Below are 20063 nucleotides of genomic sequence, written 5' to 3'. Positions count from 1 at the left end.
TGTGTGACAGAGGGGGTCAGCGTGTGTGACAGAGTGGGTCAGTGTGTGACAGAGCGGGTCAGTGTGTGTGACAGAGCGAGTCAGTGTGTGACAGAGCGAGTCAGTGTGTGTGACAGAGCGGGTCAATGTGTGACAGAGCGGGTCAGTGTGTGTGACAGAGCGGGTCAGTGTGTGTGACAGAGCGGGTCAGTGTGTGTGACAGCGCGGGTCAGTGTGTGTGACAGAGCGGGTCAGTGTGTGACAGAGCGGGTCAGTGTGTGTGACAGAGCGGGTCAGTGTGTGTGACAGAACGGGTCAGTGTGTGACAGAGCGGGTCAGTGTGTGTGACAGAGCGGGTCAGTGTGTGACAGAGCGGGTCAGTGTGTGTGACAGAGCGGGTCAGTGTGTGACAGAGCGGGTTAGTGTGTGACAGAGCGGGTCAGTGTGTGTGACAGAGCGGGTCAGTGTGTGACAGAGCGGGTCAGTGTGTGTGACAGAGCGGGTCAGTGTGTGACAGAGCGGGTCAGTGTGTGACAGCGTGGGTCAGTGTGTGTGACAGAGCAGGTCAGTGTGTGTGACAGAGCGGGTCAGTGTGTGTGACAGAGCGGGTCAGTGTGTGACAGAGCGGGTCAGTGTGTGACAGCGCGGGTCAGTGTGTGTGACAGAGCGGGTCAGTGTGTGTGACAGAGCGGGTCAGTGTGTGTGACAGAGCGGGTCAGTGTGTGACAGCGCGGGTCAGTGTGTGTGACAGAGCGGGTCAGTGTGTGTGACAGAGCGGGTCAGTGTGTGTGACAGAGCGGGTCAGTGTGTGTGACAGAGCGGGTCAGTGTGTGTGACAGAGCAGGTCAGTGTGTGAGACAGAGCGGGTCAGTGTGTGACAGAGCGTGTCAGTGTGTGTGACAGAGCATGTCAGTGTGTGAGACAGAGCAGGTCAGTGTGTGACAGAGCGTGTCAGTGTGTGAGACAGAGTGGGTCAGTGTGTGACAGCGCGGGTCAGTGTGTGTGACAGAGCGGGTCAGTGTGTGACAGAGCGGGTCAGTGTGTGTGACAGAGCGGGTCAGTGTGTGACAGAGCGGGTCAGTGTGTGACAGAGCGGGTCAGTGTGTGTGACAGAGCGGGTCAGTGTGTGTGACAGAGTGGGTCAGTGTGTGACAGAGCATGTCAATGTGTGACAGAGTGGGTCAGTGTGTGTGACAGAGCGGGTCAGTGTGTGACAGAGCGGGTCAGTGTGTGACAGCGTGGGTCAGTGTGTGTGACAGAGCGGGTCACTGTGTGACAGAGCGGGTCACTGTGTGACAGAGCGGGTCACTGTGTGACAGAGCGGGTCAATGTGTGACAGAGCGGGTCAGTGTGTGTAACAGAGCGGGTCAGTGTGTTGTGTGACAGCTTGGGTCAGTGTGTGACAGCGTGGGTAAGTGTGTGACGGAGTGGATCAGTGTGTGTGACAGAGCGGGTCAGTGTGTGTGACAGAGCGGGTCATTGTGTGTGACAGAGCGGGTCAGTGTGTGACAGAGCGGGTCAGTGTGTGACAGAGCGGGTCAGTGTGTGTGACAGAGCGGGTCAGTGTGTGACAGAGCGGGTCAGTGTGTGACAGAGCGGGTCAGTGTGTGTGACAGAGCGGGTCAGTGTGTGACAGAGCGGGTCAGTGTGTGTGACAGAGCGGGTCAGTGTGTGACAGAGCGGGTCAGTGTGTGACAGAGCGGGTCAGTGTGTGACAGAGCGGGTCAGTGTGTGTGACAGAGCGGGTCAGTGTGTGTGACAGAGCGGGTCAGTGTGTGACAGAGCGGGTCAGTGTGTGACAGAGCGGGTCAGTGTGTGACAGAGCGGGTCAGTGTGTGTGACAGAGCGGGTCAGTGTGTGTGACAGAGCGGGTCAGTGTGTGTCAGAGCGGGTCAGTGTGTGTGACAAAGCGGGTCAGTGTGTGTGACAGAGCGGGTCAGTGTGTGACAGAGCGGGTCAGTGTGTGTGACAGAGTGGGTCAGTGTGTGACAGAGCGGGTCAGTGTGTGTGACAGAGCGGGTCAGTGTGTGTGACAGAGCGGGTCAGTGTGTGACAGAGCGGGTCAGTGTGTGTGACAGAGCGGGTCAGTGTGTGTGACAGAGTGGGTCAGTGTGTGTGACAGAGCGGGTCAGTGTGTGTGACAGAGCGGGTCAGTGTGTGACAGAGCGGGTCAGTGTGTGTGACAGAGCGGGTCAGTGTGTGTGACAGAGTGGGTCAGTGTGTGACAGAGCGGGTCAGTGTGTGTGACAGAGTGGGTCAGTGTGTGTGACAGAGCGGGTCAGTGTGTGACAGAGCGGGTCAGTGTGTGACAGAGCGGGTCAGTGTGTGACAGAGCGGGTCAGTGTGTGACAGCGTGGGTCAGTGTGTGTGACAGAGCGGGTCAGTGTGTGACAGAGCGGGTCAGTGTGTGAGACAGAGCGGGTCAGTGTGTGACAGAGCGGGTCAGTGAGTGACAGAGCGTGTCAGTGTGTGAGACAGAGTGGGTCAGTGTGTGACAGCGTGGGTAAGTGTGTGGCGGAGTGGATCAGTGTGTGTGACAGAGCGGGTCAGTGTGTGTGACAGAGCGGGTCAGTGTGTGTGACAGAGCGGGTCAGTGTGTGTGACAGAGCGGGTCAGTGTGTGACAAAGCGGGTCAGTGTGTGTGACAGAGTGGGTCAGTGTGTGTGACAGAGCGGGTCAGTGTGTGTGACAGAGCGGGTCAGTGTGTGAGACAGAGCGGGTCAGTGTGTGACAAAGCGGGTCAGTGTGTGTGACAGAGCGGGTCAGTGTGTGTGACAGAGCGGGTCAGTGTGTGTGACAGAGCGGGTCAGTGTGTGTGACAGAGCGGGTCAGTGTGTGACAAAGCGGGTCAGTGTGTGTGACAGAGTGGGTCAGTGTGTGTGACAGAGCGGGTCAGTGTGTGTGACAGAGCGGGTCAGTGTGTGAGACAGAGCGGGTCAGTGTGTGTGACAGAGCGTGTCAGTGTGTGAGACAGAGCAGGTCAGTGTGTGACAGAGCGTGTCAGTGTGTGAGACAGAGTGGGTCAGTGTGTGACAGCGCGGGTCAGTGTGTGTGACAGAGCGGGTCAGTGTGTGTGACAGAGCGGGTCAGTGTGTGACAGAGCGGGTCAGTGTGTGTGACAGAGCGGGTCAGTGTGTGTGACAGAGCGGGTCAGTGTGTGTGACAGAGCGGGTCAGTGTGTGTGACAGAGCAGGTCAGTGTGTGTGACAGAGCGGGTCAGTGTGTGACAGAGTGGGTCAGTGTGTGTGACAGAGCGGGTCAGTGTGTGTCAGAGCGGGTCAGTGTGTGTGACAGAGCGGGTCAGTGTGTGTGACAGAGCGGGTCAGTGTGTGACAGAGCGGGTCAATGTGTGTGACAGAGCGGGTCAGTGTGTGACAGAGCGGGTCAGTGTGTGACAGAGCGGGTCAATGTGTGTGACAGAGCGGGTCAGTGTGTGACAGAGCGGGTCAGTGTGTGTGACAGAGCGGGTCAGTGTGTGTGACAGAGTGGGTCAGTGTGTGTGACAGAGCGGGTCAGTGTGTGACAGAGCGGGTCAGTGTGTGTGACAGAGTGGGTCAGTGTGTGTGACAGAGCGGGTCAGTGTGTGTGACAGAGCGGGTCAGTGTGTGACAGAGCGGGTCAGTGTGTGTGACAGAGCGGGTCAGTGTGTGTGACAGAGCGGGTCAGTGTGTGACAGAGCGGGTCAGTGTGTGTGACAGAGTGGGTCAGTGTGTGTGACAGAGTGCTCTCTGCTGTTGCTGATGTTGCCCCCGACTGGGCCTGGAGCTGACCCACAGTTGGTCCCCTTTGAGAACGCGGTGCCGTTGCCCTAGTGATGGGCCAGGCCCCCGGGGTAAAACGCTGCTCTCGCTGTGACTGAGCTGTTGTTACCGTGCACTGTCCGAGCTCTGATATCCTTGTCTCTCATTCTCCCCCAGGTAACCACCTCCGGCCTCTGCTCCATGACTCCCAGCGTTCCCCAGTGGAATGCCAGGCGGCTTTGGGACAGTGCAGACTTCCTGCCTTTGAACTGCCTGCTTCTGAGTTGCCTGGAATGCTGCTCTGTCTTTTTGCTTCAGTCCTCCTGGCCCCTTGTTTCCACAGTGTCTGCACTGATCCACAGCAAATCCCGCTCTCTCAGGACCCATTCCGGGATGGGATGGCTTCCCCAGCCGTCCTGAATCCCCCACTCATTCCTGGGAATTACTGGATTCCCACTGTTTCCAGCACGATACGTCCGGACTCCAGAGTCTCCCCGACCCCCCTCAGGAATTACTCCCGGATTCCCATCTGGAATGACCCGCAGATTCCCACCGAATCCGTGCCTGCTTCCCGTTTCACATCCGAATCCCGGATTCCCATCGATTTCTCTCGGGTTACGAATCGGCTTCCCATTGTCTGGGGGCTGTCTGGAATAGCTTCCGGATTCCCGCCGACTCTGCCGGAGTGAATCTCACACTCTCCCCACCCCCACCCCCCCCCACCCAAACCCCCCCCCCCCCCGACGATCCCGCTTCTCCGCAACCGGCCGTCAGATTTCCCCGGAGCGTGGGCGAGAGAGGAGGAGCCACGGCGTCCGGCGCGGCCCGCTTCCTGGGGGAATGGGTTCCGTTCCCGCCGCGGGAGTTGGGATAAGTCTGGAATGGAGCTCAGTACGTGAGAGAGAGCGAGACCTGCCCTGGACTGTCAGACCCATCCCGGGAATTGTGCCTCTTTTTCTCCGGGTCCTACACGTGACTCCAGACCACAACGCTCCGAAGTGCCGTGGCGAGAGAGAGAGAGAGAGGGATACCTCAATCTGCATCCTGTTGGGAGGATTTCTACTTATTTCTCGCGCCAACCCCTCGGGGTATTCCCAAATCCTCCTCCTCCGCGGATTTGGGAATGCCGAGGATTCACCCTCTCGCGCCGACGCCTGTGTTGCGAATGGTAACTCATTCCGATTGTCGGGAATAAATCGACTGTGTTTCCCCTTGTGAATCGGGGTCCCTCTCTCTCTCTCTCTCTCTTTTCGTCCTCCTATGTCTTCGGCCTACATTCTGAGGCAGCGCGTTCTGGATGCTAACCTCTTCCTATCTGCTTTTCCGTCGACGCTATCGTCAGGCACTGGGTGGTAACCTCCAGTTCAGGACTGTGCTGGTTTTCTTTTTTAAAGACTGTGTTGGCGTGCTCTCTCTCGCCCCAGTCAGAGAAAATATTCCAGGCCCACTCAGACACGTATTTGATCCGCGGTGGAGTCGAGGGCCGTGGAGTCAGAGAGTGCGGAAACAGACCCTTCGGTCCAACCCGTCCATGCCGACCAGATATCCCAACCCAATCTAGTCCCACCTGCCAGCACCCGGCCCATATCCCTCCAAACCCTTCCTATTCATATACCCATCCAAATGCCTCTTAAATGTTGCAATTGTACCAGCCTCCACCACTTCCTCTGGCAGCTCATTCCATACACGTACCACCCTCTGTGTGAAAAAGTTGCCCCTCCCTTTTATATCTTTCCCCTCTCACCCTAAACCTATGCCCCTCTAGTTCTGGACTCCCCCACCCCAGGGAAAAGACCTTGTCTAGTTACCCTATCCATGCCCCCTCATGATTTTATAAACCTCTATAAGGTCACCCCTCAGCCTCCGCGCTCCAGGGAAAACAGCCCCAGCCTATAGCTTAAAACCCTCCAAAACCCTTGTAAACCTTTTCTGAACCCTTTCCAGTTTCACAACATCTTTCCGATAGGAAGGAGACCAGAATCGCACACAATATTCCCAACAGTGGCCTAACAGCTGCAACATGATGTGAATGACGGACAGAACATGGTTGTAATCAGTTCAAACCCTTGACGGTAGCAGGAGGTGGAGTGGGCCGAATGGCCTGAAAGCTGCTGCCTTCCCTTTCTCTTTGGTTCCTCATTCGTGGAAGGTGATGGGGAAAGGAGTGAGGGAGACGCAAGTTGGGATCCGGAACGCGCTGCCTCAGAATGTCGGCTGAAGTTGGGACTCCTGGTGGGGGCAGAGACACAGAGTGAGACACAGAGTGAGACACAGAGAGCGGGTGAGAGATACAGAGTGAGACACAGAGTGAGACACAGCGTGAGACACAGAGAGACACAGAGTGAGACACAGAGTGAGACACAGAGTGCGGGAGAGAGACACAGAGTGAGACACAGAGAGACACAGAGTGAGACACAGCGTGAGACACAGAGTGCGGGAGAGAGACACAGAGTGAGACACAGAGTGAGACACAGCGTGAGACACAGAGTGCGGGAGAGAGACACAGAGTGAGACACAGAGTGAGACACAGAGTGACACAGAGTGAGACACAGCGTGAGACACAGAGTGAGACACAGAGTGAGACACAGAGTGAGACACAGAGTGACACAGAGTGAGACACAGCGTGAGACACAGAGTGCGGGAGAGAGACACAGAGTGAGACACAGAGTGAGACACAGAGTGACACAGAGAGACACAGAGTGAGACACAGCGTGAGACACAGAGTGCGGGAGAGAGACACAGAGTGAGACACAGAGTGAGACACAGAGTGAGACACAGAGTGCGGGAGAGAGACACAGAGTGAGACACAGAGAGACACAGAGTGAGACACAGCGTGAGACACAGAGTGCAGGAGAGAGACACAAAGTGAGACACAGAGAGACACAGAGTGAGACACAGAGTGCGGGAGAGAGACACAGAGTGAGACACAGAGAGACACAGAGTGAGACACAGCGTGAGACACAGAGTGCGGGAGAGAGACACAGAGTGAGACACAGAGAGACACAGAGTGAGACACAGCGTGAGACACAGAGAGCGGGTGAGAGACACAGAGTGAGACACAGAGTGAGACACAGAGTGAGACACAGAGTGCGGGAGAGAGACACAGAGTGAGACACAGAGAGACACAGAGTGAGACACAGCGTGAGACACAGAGAGCGGGTGAGAGACACAGAGTGAGACACAGAGTGAGACACAGAGTGAGACACAGAGAGACACAGAGTGAGACACAGAGTGCGGGAGAGAGACACAGAGTGAGACACAGAGTGAGACACAGAGTGAGACACAGAGTGAGACACAGCGTGAGACACAGAGTGCGGGAGAGAGACACAGAGTGAGACACAGAGAGACACAGAGTGAGACACAGCGTGAGACACAGAGTGCGGGAGAGACACCAGAGTGAGACACAGAGAGACACAGAGTGAGATACAGCGTGAGACACAGAGTGCGGGAGAGAGACACAGAGTGAGACACAGAGAGACACAGAGTGAGACACAGCGTGAGACACAGAGTGCAGGAGAGAGACACAAAGTGAGACACAGAGAGACACAGAGTGAGACACAGAGTGCGGGAGAGAGACACAGAGTGAGACACAGAGAGACACAGAGTGAGACACAGCGTGAGACACAGAGTGCGGGAGAGAGACACAGAGTGAGACACAGAGAGACACAGAGTGAGACACAGCGTGAGACACAGAGAGCGGGTGAGAGACACAGAGTGAGACACAGAGTGAGACACAGAGTGAGACACAGAGTGCGGGAGAGAGACACAGAGTGAGACACAGAGAGACACAGAGTGAGACACAGCGTGAGACACAGAGAGCGGGTGAGAGACACAGAGTGAGACACAGAGTGAGACACAGAGTGAGACACAGAGAGACACAGAGTGAGACACAGAGTGCGGGAGAGAGACACAGAGTGAGACACAGAGTGAGACACAGAGTGAGACACAGCGTGAGACACAGAGTGCGGGAGAGAGACACAGAGTGAGACACAGAGAGACACAGAGTGAGACACAGCGTGAGACACAGAGTGCGGGAGAGAGACACAGAGTGAGACACAGAGTGAGACACAGAGTGAGACACAGAGTGAGACACAGCGTGAGACACAGAGTGCGGGAGAGAGACACAGAGTGAGACACAGAGTGAGACACAGAGTGAGACACAGAGTGCGGGTGAGAGACACAGAGTGAGACACAGAGTGCGGGAGTGAGACACAGAGTGAGACACAGAGTGAGACACAGAGTGAGGCACAGAGAGCGGGAGAGAGACACAGAGTGAGACACAGAGAGCGGGAGAGAGACAGAACAAGAGACACAGAGAGAGCGAGACAGAGAGAGAGACACAGAGAGACAGAGATAGACACAGAGAGGGTGGACGGTGTTTTGGGTGGGCTAGCACGGCCTGTGATGGGACAAATGGCAGGCATGGGCTTCTGACAACAATCCCGAGGGGAACGCGGTCACGCGGGTGTGGAAAGGGTATCCTCTCTCGTAGGAACGTCTGGAACAAGGGGCTGCTTTTACAGGAAAGGTGTTGGGAAACTTGAAAGGGTTCAGGAAAGATTGACAAGGATGTTGGAGGGTTTGAGCTACAGGGAGAGGCTGAACAGGCTGGGGCTGTTTTCCCTGGAGCGTCGGAGGCTGAGGGGTGACCTTATAGAGGTTTACAAAATCATGAGGGGGCATGGACAGGGTAAATAGACAAGGTCTTTTCTCTGGGGTGGAGGAGTCCAGAACTAGAGGGGCATAGGTTTAGGGTGAGAGGGGAAAGATATAAAAGCGAGCTAAGGGGCAACTTTTTCACACAGAGGGTGGTACGTGTATGGAAAGAGCTGCCAGAGGAAGTGGTGGAGGCTGGTACAATTGCTACATTTAAGGGGCATTTGGATGGGTATATGAATAGGAAGGGTTTGGAGGGATATGGGCCGGGTGCTGGCAGGTGGGACTGGATGAGGTTAGGAGATAGGTTGGGCCGAAGGGTCTGTTTCCGTACTTTACGTCTCTGAGAGAATTATCTGTTTGTCTCAGTCCTTTATCCTTGAAGCTGTGGGCTCCCCCTTGAGTCTCGATATCCTGGCTGCTCCCCTGCCTCACCCACAATTGGGGTGGGGTGGGGGGGGGGGGTAAGCCCTCCCTCCCTCACTTTTAAATAAGTTGCGAAACGAACGTCGGGGGGAGTGAGTGGGGGCTAGGATTGGAACTTGACGATGCTCGAATCACCCCGTTGTAATGTGTATGTGTGACTGTGTGTGTGTGACTGTGTGTGTGTGTGTCTGTGTGTGTGTGTGTCTGTGTGACTCAGTGTGAGTGACTGTGAGTCTCTGAGAGAGTATATGTGACTGTGACCGATCACACCACTGACAGGGCAGGGTGCCCAGAACAGATGCCGTTATCGATTTGCGTACTCTGTGCTTTGGATCCTGCAAAATGCTTACTCATACGGTGAGGACGGGCCTGTTCAATAATTAACTCTGGCCGAGTCTATTAAAGCCCAGCAGCTGGACACGCAGAGGCAGGCTGTACCGTGGTGAAGCATCGCTGTGATTAAATTAAGGGGCCTCCATCTCCAGAGCGATAACAGTCTGGAGGCTCCTCGGGTTACGCAGTCATTCCCTCATTAGCACTCTGTGAAAGGCCTCCGCCCCCATCTAAAGTGGCAACCCAAGCCGTCTTTATCTTTCCCCTCTTCCCCCTCGCTCTCCGAAACCGGTGACTTCAATTCGCTCCCGGCGCTTCTGGGAGAGGGGCCGTTCTTCCCCTCATGTCTGTGCTGTCTCTCCGTCCTGTCTCTCCCTCTGTCTGACTGTGTGTGTGTGAGACTCAGTGCGTGTAAGAGACTGTGTCTGTGTGACTCAGTGCGTGTGAGACACTGTGTGAGTGTATGACTCAGTGCGTGTGATACACTGTGTGTTTGTGTGTGTATGTGTGGCTCAGTGCGTGTGAGACACTGTGTGAGTGTGTGACTCAGTGCGTGTGAGACACTGTGTGAGTGTGTGACTCAGTGCGTGTGAAACACTGTGTGTTTGTGTGTGTGTGGCTCAGTGCGTGTGAGACACTGTGTGTGTGTGGCTCAGTGCGTGTGAGACACTGTGTGAGTGTATGACTCAGTGCATGTGAGACTGTGTGTGTGTGTGGCTCAGTGCGTGTGAGACACTGTGTGTGTGACTCAGTGCGTGTGAGACAGTGTGTGTGTGTGACTCAGTGTGTATGAGACACTGTGTGTGTGTGTGACTCAGTGCGTGTGAGACACTGTGTGTGTGACTCAGTGCGTGTGAGACACTGTGTGTGTGACTCAGTGCGTGTGAGACACTGTGTGTGTGACTCAGTGCGTGTGAGACAATGTGTGTGTGACTCAGTGCGTGTGAGACACTGTGTGTGTGTGACTCAGTGCGTGTGAGACAGTGTGTGTGTGTGTGTGACTCAGTGCGTGTGAGACACTGTGTGTGTGTGTGACTCAGTGCGTGTGAGACACTGTGTGTGTGTGACTCAGTGCGTATGAGACACTATGTGAGTGTGTGACTCAGTGCGTGTGAAACACTGTGTGTGTGTGTGACTCAGTGTGTGTGAGACAGTGTGTGTGTGTTTGTGTGACTCAGTGCGTGTGAGACACTGTGTGTGTGACTCAGTGTGTGTGAGACACTGTGTGTGTGACTCAGTGCGTGTGAAACACTGTGTGTGTGACTCAGTGCGTGTGAGACACTGTGTGTGTGTGACTCAGTGCGTGTGAGACACTGTGTGTGTGTGTGACTCAGTGCGTGTGAGACACTGTGTGTGTGTGACTCAGTGTGTGTGAGACACTGTGTGTGTGTGTGACTCAGTGCGTGTGAGACACTGTGTGTGTGTGTGAGACTCAGTGCGTGTGAGACACTGTTTGTGTGACTCAGTGCGTGTGAGACACTGTGTGTGTGACTCAGTGTGTGTGAGACACTGTGTGTGTGACTCAGTGCGTGTGAAACACTGTGTGTGTGACTCAGTGCGTGTGAGACACTGTGTGTGTGTGACTCAGTGCGTGTGAGACACTGTGTGTGTGTGTGACTCAGTGCGTGTGAGACACTGTGTGTGTGTGACTCAGTGTGTGTGAGACACTGTGTGTGTGTGTGACTCAGTGCGTGTGAGACACTGTGTGTGTGTGTGAGACTCAGTGCGTGTGAGACACTGTGTGTGTGACTCAGTGCGTGTGAGACAGTGTGTGTGTGTGACTCAGTGCGTGAGACACTGTGTGTGTGACTCAGTGCGTGTGAGACAGTGTGTGTGTGTGTGACTCAGTGCGTGTGAGACAGTGTGTGTGTGTGTGACTCAGTGCGTGTGAGACACTGTGTGTGTGTGACTCAGTGCGTGTGAGACAGTGTGTGTGTGTGTGACTCAGTGCGTGTGAGACACTGTGTGGGTGTGACTCAGTGCGTATGAGACACTACGTGAGTGTGTGACTCAGTGCGTGTGAAACACTGTGTGTGTGTGACTCAGTGTGTGTGAGACAGTGTGTGTGTGTTTGTGTGACTCAGTGCGTGTGAGACACTGTGTGTGTGACTCAGTGTGTGTGAGACACTGTGTGTGTGTGACTCAGTGCGTGTGAAACACTGTGTGTGTGACTCAGTGCGTGTGAGACACTGTGTGTGTGTGTGTGACTCAGTGCGTGTGAGACACTGTGTGTGTGTGTGTGACTCAGTGTGTGTGAGACACTGTGTGTGTGACTCAGTGCGTGTGAGACACTGTGTGTGTGTGTGAGACACTGTGTGTGTGTGTGTGTGTGTGAGACTCAGTGCGTGTGAGACACTGTGTGTGTGACTCAGTGCGTGTGAGACAGTGTGTGTGTGTGACTCAGTGCGTGAGACACTGTGTGTGTGACTCAGTGCGTGTGAGACAGTGTGTGTGTGTGACTCAGTGCGTGAGACACTGTGTGTGACTCAGTGCGTGTGAGACACTGTGTGTGTGACTCAGTGCGTGTGAGACACTGTGTGTGTGACTCAGTGCGTATGAGACACTGTGTGTGTGTGACTCAGTGCGTGTGAGACACTGTGTGTGTGACTCAGTGCGTGTGAGACACTGTGTGTTTGTGACTCTGCGTGTGTGAGAGACTGTGTGTGTGTGTATATGAGAGACTGAGAGAGAGACTCTACGTATGTGTGTGACATTGTGTGAATGAGACTGTGTGTGTATGACCTGTGTCTGAGTGTGTGTGCATGACTCAGTGTGTGTGACTGTATATCTTAGAGTGTGTGCGTGAGAGAGACTCTGTGTGTGTGAGACTGTGTGTGTGAGAGACTGTGAGAGAGACTATGTGTGAGTGAGACTGTGTGTGTGTGTATGACTTGTGTCTGAGTGTGTGTATGACTGTGTATGACTCAGAGTGTGTGACTGTGTGAGAGAGACTGTGTGAGAGACTGAGAAAGACTCTGTGTGTGAGAAAGACTATGTGTGAGACTGTGTGAGAGAGACTCTATGTTTGTGTGTGACATTATGTGTGAGTGAGACTGTGTATGACTTGTATCTGAGTGTGTATGACTGTGTGTGTGACTGTGTATCTAAGAGTGTGTATGAGAGAGACTGTGTGTGTATGACTGTGTCTGTGAGAGTGTGTATGACTGTGTGTGAGTTTGTGTGTCTGTTTGTATATGACTGTGTGTCTGTAAGAGTGTGTGTGAGACCCAGTTTGTGACTGTGTCTCTGTGAGAGTGTCTGTGTGTGTGTGACTGTGTGTCTGTGTGACTCAGTGTGAGTGACTGTGTCTCTGTGAGAGTATATGTGACTGTGTGTGTCTGTGTCTGTGTGTGAAGTGTGTGGGTGCCTGTGTGTATGTGTGTGAGAGAGAGTGTGTGTATGTGAGTGTGGCTGTGAGTGAATCTGTGTGTGTCTGTGTGTGACTGTGTGAGTGTGGCTGGGAGTGAGTGTGTGTGGCTGTGAGTAAGTGTGTGTAAGTGTGGCTGTGAGTGAGTGTCTGTGTGAGTGTGTGTCTATGAGTGAGTGTGTCTGTGTGTGATGGTGTGAGTGTGTGGCTGTGAGTGTGTGCCTGTGTGTGAGTGTGTGGCTGTGAGTGATGTGGGTGTGTCTGTGTCTGCCTGTGTGTGTGTCTGCCTGTGTGTGTGTGTTACAGTGAGTGAGTGTGTGTGTGTCTGTCTGTGTGAGAGTGTGGCTGAGAGTGAGTGTGTGTGTGTTACTGTGTGTGTGTGTGTCTGCCTGTGTGTGTGTGTGTGTTACTGTGAGTGAGTGTGTGTGTGTCTGGCTGTGTGTGTGTCTGGCTGTGTGTGTGTCTGGCTGTGTGTGTGTCTGGCTGTGTGTGAGTGTGGCTGTGAGTGAGTGTGTGTGAGTGTGGCTGTGAGTGAGTGTCTGTGTCTGTGTGAGAGAGTGTGTGTGTCTGTGTGTGAGTGTGTCTGTGTGACGCTGTGAGTGTGTGGCTATGAGTGTGTGTGTGTGTGACTGTGTGTGTGAGTGTGGCTGTGTGTGTCTGTGTGTGTGTCTGTGTGTGTGACTGTGTGTGTGAGTGTGGCTGTGTGCGCGTGTGCGTGTTGCCAGCCCTTGGCTTGCTCCCTTTGTCTAAATCCCTCCACGGCGTCTTCAGAGCGGCCAGCTAACTTGTGCTTCTCATGCAGGGGGGTTCCAAGATCCCTTCACCCTGAAAGGCTCGTTCTGAAATTCCCCTCTGTGCCTCCAGTCGCTTTACCTTGAATCAAACCCCCTCCCCCTCCCCTGATTATCAACCCCATCTTCCCTGCCAATGCCAATGGGAAGCCGACAAACCTCGGGATGTGGGTATCCGTGCCAAGGACCCCAGGATTGGGTTTGGGACGGAGCTTCGGAGATTGGGAAGGAATGGTGTGAAGTGAACATTTCACCCCCACAGAGTGAGAGTGTGAGCAGCCTCGGTCAGAGCAGTGTGTGTTATATTCACCTCCATCAGCCTGTCCCCCTGGCACAGTGAGGCCAATGTACCCCCAGGCGCTAGCCAGCAATTTGCACTCAGTTAAGGGACGCTTTGGACTGATGCCTTTCAACGGAAAGTTCTCATCAGCTTCCACTGCTTAGCACAGTCACACGCTAACACGCACACATACACACACTCTCTGTCTCTCACAGACAGGCACACACTCAGTCGTACACACACACACACTCTCACAGACACACACACAGTCATACACACACACACTCACAGACACACACTCTCACAGACACACACACTCACAGACACACACTCTCTCTCACAAACACACACACTCTCTCACAGACACTCACACAGACACACAGTCTCAGACACACACTCACACAGACACACTCTCTCTCTCACAAACACAGACACACAGTATCACAGACACACAGTATCACACACACACAGACACACACTCTCGCACACACACACTGTCACACACAGTCGGACACACGCACAGTCTTGCACTCACTCACAGACATACATATAGTCATAAACACACGCACGCAGTCACACACACACAATCTTACAGACACAGTCACACACACACAAACAGTCATACGCACACTCACAGACACACACAATCTCTCTCACACAGAGTCATGCACACACAGTCACACACACTCTCACAGACACACACACGCACAGTCATATGCAAAGTCTCACACACTCAGACACACAGGCACAGTCATACACACACACACTCACAGACAGACAGTCACATGCATACACACACATACAGTCTCTCACACAGACACACACACGGTCACACACACACAGTCAGAAACACAAGACACACACACAGTCACACAACACACATATACAGAGTCACACACGCACACACACACATGCGTGGACACACGCACACGTGCATATAAACACAATTCCAAGTCTGTAACGTTGAATGAAGCCACCCCCGCCCACCCACGTTCCCCAACCTCGTATTATTTGGGTTTGTCACTGAATTCAAAGCTGAATATTCAGACTTCAGCCACCATCCCATTGAAAAGATGAGAATCTCTGCGTTTGTGTAGCAAAGCCCCGTACCTCTCGGTGCTCCCTCCAGCCAATCTTCAAGAAATGCAGATGCTGTGAAAGGAAGGTGATGGGGAGCATCCAATATATGCACAGCAAGATCCCACAAGCAGCAATGACACCGTTTTCTTTGCATGATTTGTTCGGCCCAGCATTTATTACCCCCTTCCCCTCAAACTGCCCCCTTGAGAAAGTGGGGGGTGAGCTGACTTCTTGAACTGTTGCCGTCCATGTGGTGTAAGGATGTGTTTGTGGGTGTGGGGACAATCGAGCGGGGGCTGCTTTGTCCCTGGATGGTGTCGAGCTTCTCGAGTGTTGTTGGAGCTGCCCCCCCCCCCCACCACCATCCCGGGCAAGTGGGGAGTATTCCCTCACCCCCTCCTGACTTGGGCCTTGTCGATGGTGGGGTCAGGCTTTGGGGGGGGTCAGGAGGGGAGTTACTCGCTGCAGGATTCCCAGCCTCTGAGCTGCTCTTGTAGCCGCTGTGTTTATATGGGGCTGGTCCAGTTCAGTTTCTGGTCAATGGTAACCTCCAGGATGTTGATAGTGGGGGGATTCAGTGATGGTAACACCATTGACCGTCAAGGGGGCGATGGTTAGATTCTCTCTTGTTGGAGATGGTAACCCCCAGGATGTTGATAGTTGGGGGGGGGGGGATTCAGTGACGGTAACACCATTGAATGTCAAAATCGCGATGGTTAGATTCTCTCTTGTTGGAGATGGTAACCCCCAGGATGTTGATAGTGGGGGGGGGGATTCAGTGATGGTAACACCATTGAACATCATGGGGGTGATGGTTAGACTCTCTCTTGTTGGAGACGGTAACCCCCAGGATGTTGATAGTGGGGGTGAGGGGGGGGCGGGATTCAGTGATGGTAACACCATTGAACATCAAGGGGGTGATGGTTAGATTCTCTCTTGTTGGAGATGGTAACCCCCAGGATGTTGATAATGGGGGGGATTCAGTGATGGTAACACCATTGAATGTCAAGGGGGTGATGGTTAGATTCTCTCTTGTTGGAGATGGTAACCCCCAGGATGTTGATAGTGGGGGGGGGGGATTCAGTGATGGTAACACCATTGAATGTCAAGGGGGTGATGGTAAGATTCTCTCTTGTTGGAGACGGTAACCCCCAGGCATTTGTGTGCCATGAATGTTACTTGTCACTTGTCGGCCCCAGCCTGGATATTGCCCAGATCTTGTTGCATTTGAACATGCTGCTTCAGTACCTGAGCAGTCGCGAATGGTGCTGCATCCCCACCTCTGTAATCCTCTATCAATATGAACCCCCCCACCATTCTCAACCTTCTTTGTTTGTTGGAGAACACCCCTCGTGTCTCCAACTGTGGTTACAATCCCTCAACCCCCGGTCCTGTTCTGGTCAATCTCTCACTGCATCCTCTCGAGACCCCTCACATCCTCCCGGGAGTGTGGGAACACGAGCTGGACTCAGTAATTCCTGTCGGGATCTGACCAGGTCTTGATCCAGAATTGCCGCACCTTCCAATTTATAACTCCCTCCGCTGTTCCCTTCAAATCCAACCCAGCTCACATTACCGTTGTGTCTTATTCAGTCCATTGTAGCTCAAACTCTTCTCCTGAGATTGCGTCCCTTACTCTACCCTTGGAACATAGACCGGCCTGCAGGGGGGAGAGAGAGGAGGTTGGTGGATGTCTCTAAGATTGAGAGCACCCTCCATATAAACCCTTTTGGAGGGGTGAGGGAATGCTTGCATCTCCTTCGAATGCCCCACTCCCTCCAATGACTGGTCAAATCTGACCTCACAGCCCACCACTTAGAACAGCATTAGATTAAAGGTCTAGATATTCTCCGATTCGATCCGACGTTTCGGCACCAATTCTCCCGGCGTTCTATGTGCATTTCACTGGAGCGGGAGATTGACCAGGATGTTGCCTCGTGGGGGCTGGAGTGTTTCAGGTCTTGAAGAGAGATTGAGACAGACTGGGAATTGCTTCTCTGAGAGCGGAGGAGACTGAGATTGAAGGATTAGAAGCCTTACAGGGTGGAAACCAGCCCTTCGGCCCAACAAGTCCACACCGACCCTCCGAAGAGCATCCCACCCAAACCCAGTCCCCTACATTTACCCCTGACTCAAGCACCTAACCTGCGCACCCCTGAGCACTATGGGTAATTTAGCATGGCCAATCCACTCTAACCTGCACATCCCTGAGCACTATGGGTAATTTAGCATGGCCAATCCACCCTAACCTGCACATCCCTGAGCACTATGGGTAATTTAGCACGGCCAATCCACCCTAACCTGCACATCCCTGAACACTATGGGTAATTTAGCATGGCCAATCCACCCTATTCTGCACTTCCCTGAACACTATGGGTAATTTAGCACGGCCAATCCACCCTAACCTGCACATCCCTGAACACTATGGGCAATTTAGCACGGCCAATCCACCCTAACCTGCACATCCCTGGGTACTATGGGCAATTTAACATGGCCAATTCACTCTAACTCACACATCCCTGAACACTATGGGTAATTTAGCATGGCCAATCCTCCCCTAATCTGCACATCCCTGGGTACTATGGGCAATTTAACATGGCCTATCCACTCTAACTCACACATCCCTGAACACTATGGGTAATTTAGCACGGCCAATCCACCCTAACCTGCACATCCCTGAGCACTATGGGTAATTTAGCATGGCCAATCCACCCTAACCTGCCCATCCCTGAACACTGTGGCTAATTTTGCATTGCCAATCCACCCTAACCTGCACATCCCTGAACACTATGGGTAATATGGCATGGCCAAACCACCCTAACCTGCACATCCCTGAGCACTATGGGTAATTTAGCATGGCCAATCCACCCTAACCTGCACATCCCTGAGCACTATGGGTAATTTAGCATGGCCAATCCACCCTAACCTGCACATCCCTGAACACTATGGGTAATTTAGCATGGCCAATCCACCCTAACCTGCACATCCCTGAACACTATGGCTAATTTGGCATTGCCAATCCACCCTAACCTGCACATCCCTGAACACTATGGGTAATATGGCATGGCCAAACCACCCTAACTCACACATCCCTGAGCACTATGGGCAATTTAACATGGCCAATCCACTCTAACTCACACATCCCTGAACACTATGGGTAATTTAGCACGGCCAATCCACCCTAACCTGCACATCACTGAACACTATGGGACAAATTAGCAAGACTAATCCACCCTATCCTGCACATCCCTGAACACTGTGGGTAATTTAGCATGGCCAGTCCACCCCTAATCTGCACATCCCTGAGCACTATGGGTAATTTAGCATGGCCAATCCACTCTAACTTGCACATCCCTGAGCACTATGGGTAATTTAGCACGGCCAATCCACCCTAACCTGCACATCCCTGAGCACTATGGGTAATTTAGCACGGCCAATCCACCCTAACCTGCACATCCCTGAGCACTATGGGTAATTTAGCACGGCCAATCCACCCTAACCTGCACATCCCTGAGCACTATGGGTAATTTAGCACGGCCAATCCACCCTAACCTGCACATCCCTGAGCACTATGGGTAATTTAGCACGGCCAATCCACCCTATCCTGCACATCCCTGAACACTGTGGGTAATTTAGCATGGCCAGTCCACCCGAACCTGCACATCCCTGAACACTATGGGTAATTTAGCATGGCCAATCCACCCTAACCTGCACATCCCTGAACACTATGGGTAATTTAGCACGGCCAATCCACCCTAAACTGCACATCTCTGAGCACTATGGGTAATTTAGCATGGCCAATCCGGCCTAACCTACACATCCCTGAGCATTATTGGTAATTTAGCACAGCCAATCCACCCTAACCTACACATCCCTGAGCACTATGGGTAATTTAGCACATCCAATCCACCCTAACCTACACATCCCTGAGCACTATCGGTAATTTAGCACGGCCAATCCATCCTAACCTGCACATCCCTGAAGGGGAGTGGTGGTTGAATAGACTTAGGGAAAGGGAGTTTCCGAGGGGAGACGTGGGGAATTACGGTTTTTACCCAGAGACTGGTGGCGAGAGGCGGGAGGAGGAGAAGGATGGAAAAAGGATTGAGATGGGTGCCCGCGATGCCAAGGCTATGGGCCAAGTGGTGGCGAAACAGGGATTGGAATCGATTGACGCAGACCCGATGGGCTGAAGGGCCTCCCTCTGGGCTGCAGACTCGAGGCGGCTGAGGTGCAACGCAAATGCAGCCCGAGCTGGGGACCGACGGAGATCGGCGACGGGGCGGAAATTCAGCGGATGCTCATCATCGATTGGCACGGGCGAATCCAAAATCCATAAATCACGGTCTTGATTAAGAGAGAGCCCAAGGTCAGCTCAATCCTGGTAACCTTGCAATCAGCATTCACGGTTTGTTACAGTTTCCTAAATTCCTAATATACACAGTATTGACTCAACTAAAATATTAAACACTGCACAATCAATATGTTTTGTTCAGGAAATTGCATTAGTTAACACTAGTGAGTATTGATGTGTGGTTAATGAGACTTGCAGGACATATGCTATCTGGTGCAGACGTATCTCATCCTTTCGACATTTGCCCACAACTCTTCGTCCATCACAAACATGGCCCTCTTTTCCTGGGATGCTCAGGTAAGGGAGGCTGTTCCAGAGCAGCAGTGCCTCAGCAGACCCTCCACTGCATAGCGCAACGGGACTGACCTGTTACAGCATTTCGGAAGGCACCTTCAGAACCGTTCCAGGTTTACCATGGATCTGGAGTCACGTGTCGTCCCAGATCTCCGACGCTCCCTCGCCACCCCCCCACCCTCTCCTATTCATGACTCCAGAAGGGTTACACCCACTCGGGGGGCAACTTAAGATCGCCAGTTGAAAATTCCATTGGAGTTTACTCTGTCAACCATACCAACAGGAAATCGCCCACAGCCCCAAGCCATTTTAGACTCCGTGAGATGCGGAGGGATTTACCCAGGATGCATTGCGGATCAGAGCGAGTGTTGGCCGAAGGTACGGCGGGGGGGGGGGGGGTAGAAACGCGGTTTCCCGCTCCTGCGATGAAACAGGAAATCGTCAGGCTCTCAGGAAAGTGTAGATTGGCCTGAAACTTTGCCCCAAACTTCAGTCCATTCGCCACTCGCGGAACTCCGGCAGACAGATCAGAGAGGTAGTGCAGACTGAGGAAGGTCTAACTGCCCTTTCAAAAGCCGAAAAGCCATTTTAGCACTGTAGCTTCAAACCTGCAACAGCATTTATGATAGCTTACGATTTGAGGGGGCTAATCTTCTCCAGCAAAGTGAACCTGGAAGAGAGAGAGAGAGACCGATCAGGTAACTGTCCAAGAATCAAAATAAACCTCAGTGATGGTACTCAACGGCCAAGATGAAAAGCCTCA

At 53.2% G+C, this 20063-nt stretch overlaps 1 protein-coding gene across 1 annotated transcript in view; it reads left to right on the top strand.

Annotated features, from left to right (window-relative positions):
* The window catches only part of LOC122546716 (prominin-2-like), a 77930-nt gene extending 72992 nt beyond the window's left edge, over positions 1-4938 (top strand). The window contains exon 25 of the mRNA XM_087984365.1: positions 3897-4938. Coding sequence (XP_087840491.1) covers positions 3897-3900 — 4 coding nt within the window. The 3' untranslated portion in view covers positions 3901-4938. The remainder of the gene's footprint in view (positions 1-3896) is intronic.
* Positions 4939-20063: the final 15125 nt, after the last annotated feature.

The sequence above is a fragment of the Chiloscyllium plagiosum genome, unplaced genomic scaffold, assembly GCF_037043375.1.
Source record: "Chiloscyllium plagiosum isolate Xiang-an unplaced genomic scaffold, Cpla_swu_hap1 HiC_scaffold_48, whole genome shotgun sequence".
Lineage (NCBI taxonomy): Eukaryota > Metazoa > Chordata > Chondrichthyes > Orectolobiformes > Hemiscylliidae > Chiloscyllium > Chiloscyllium plagiosum.
This window is presented reverse-complemented; position numbering and strand designations above follow the sequence as displayed.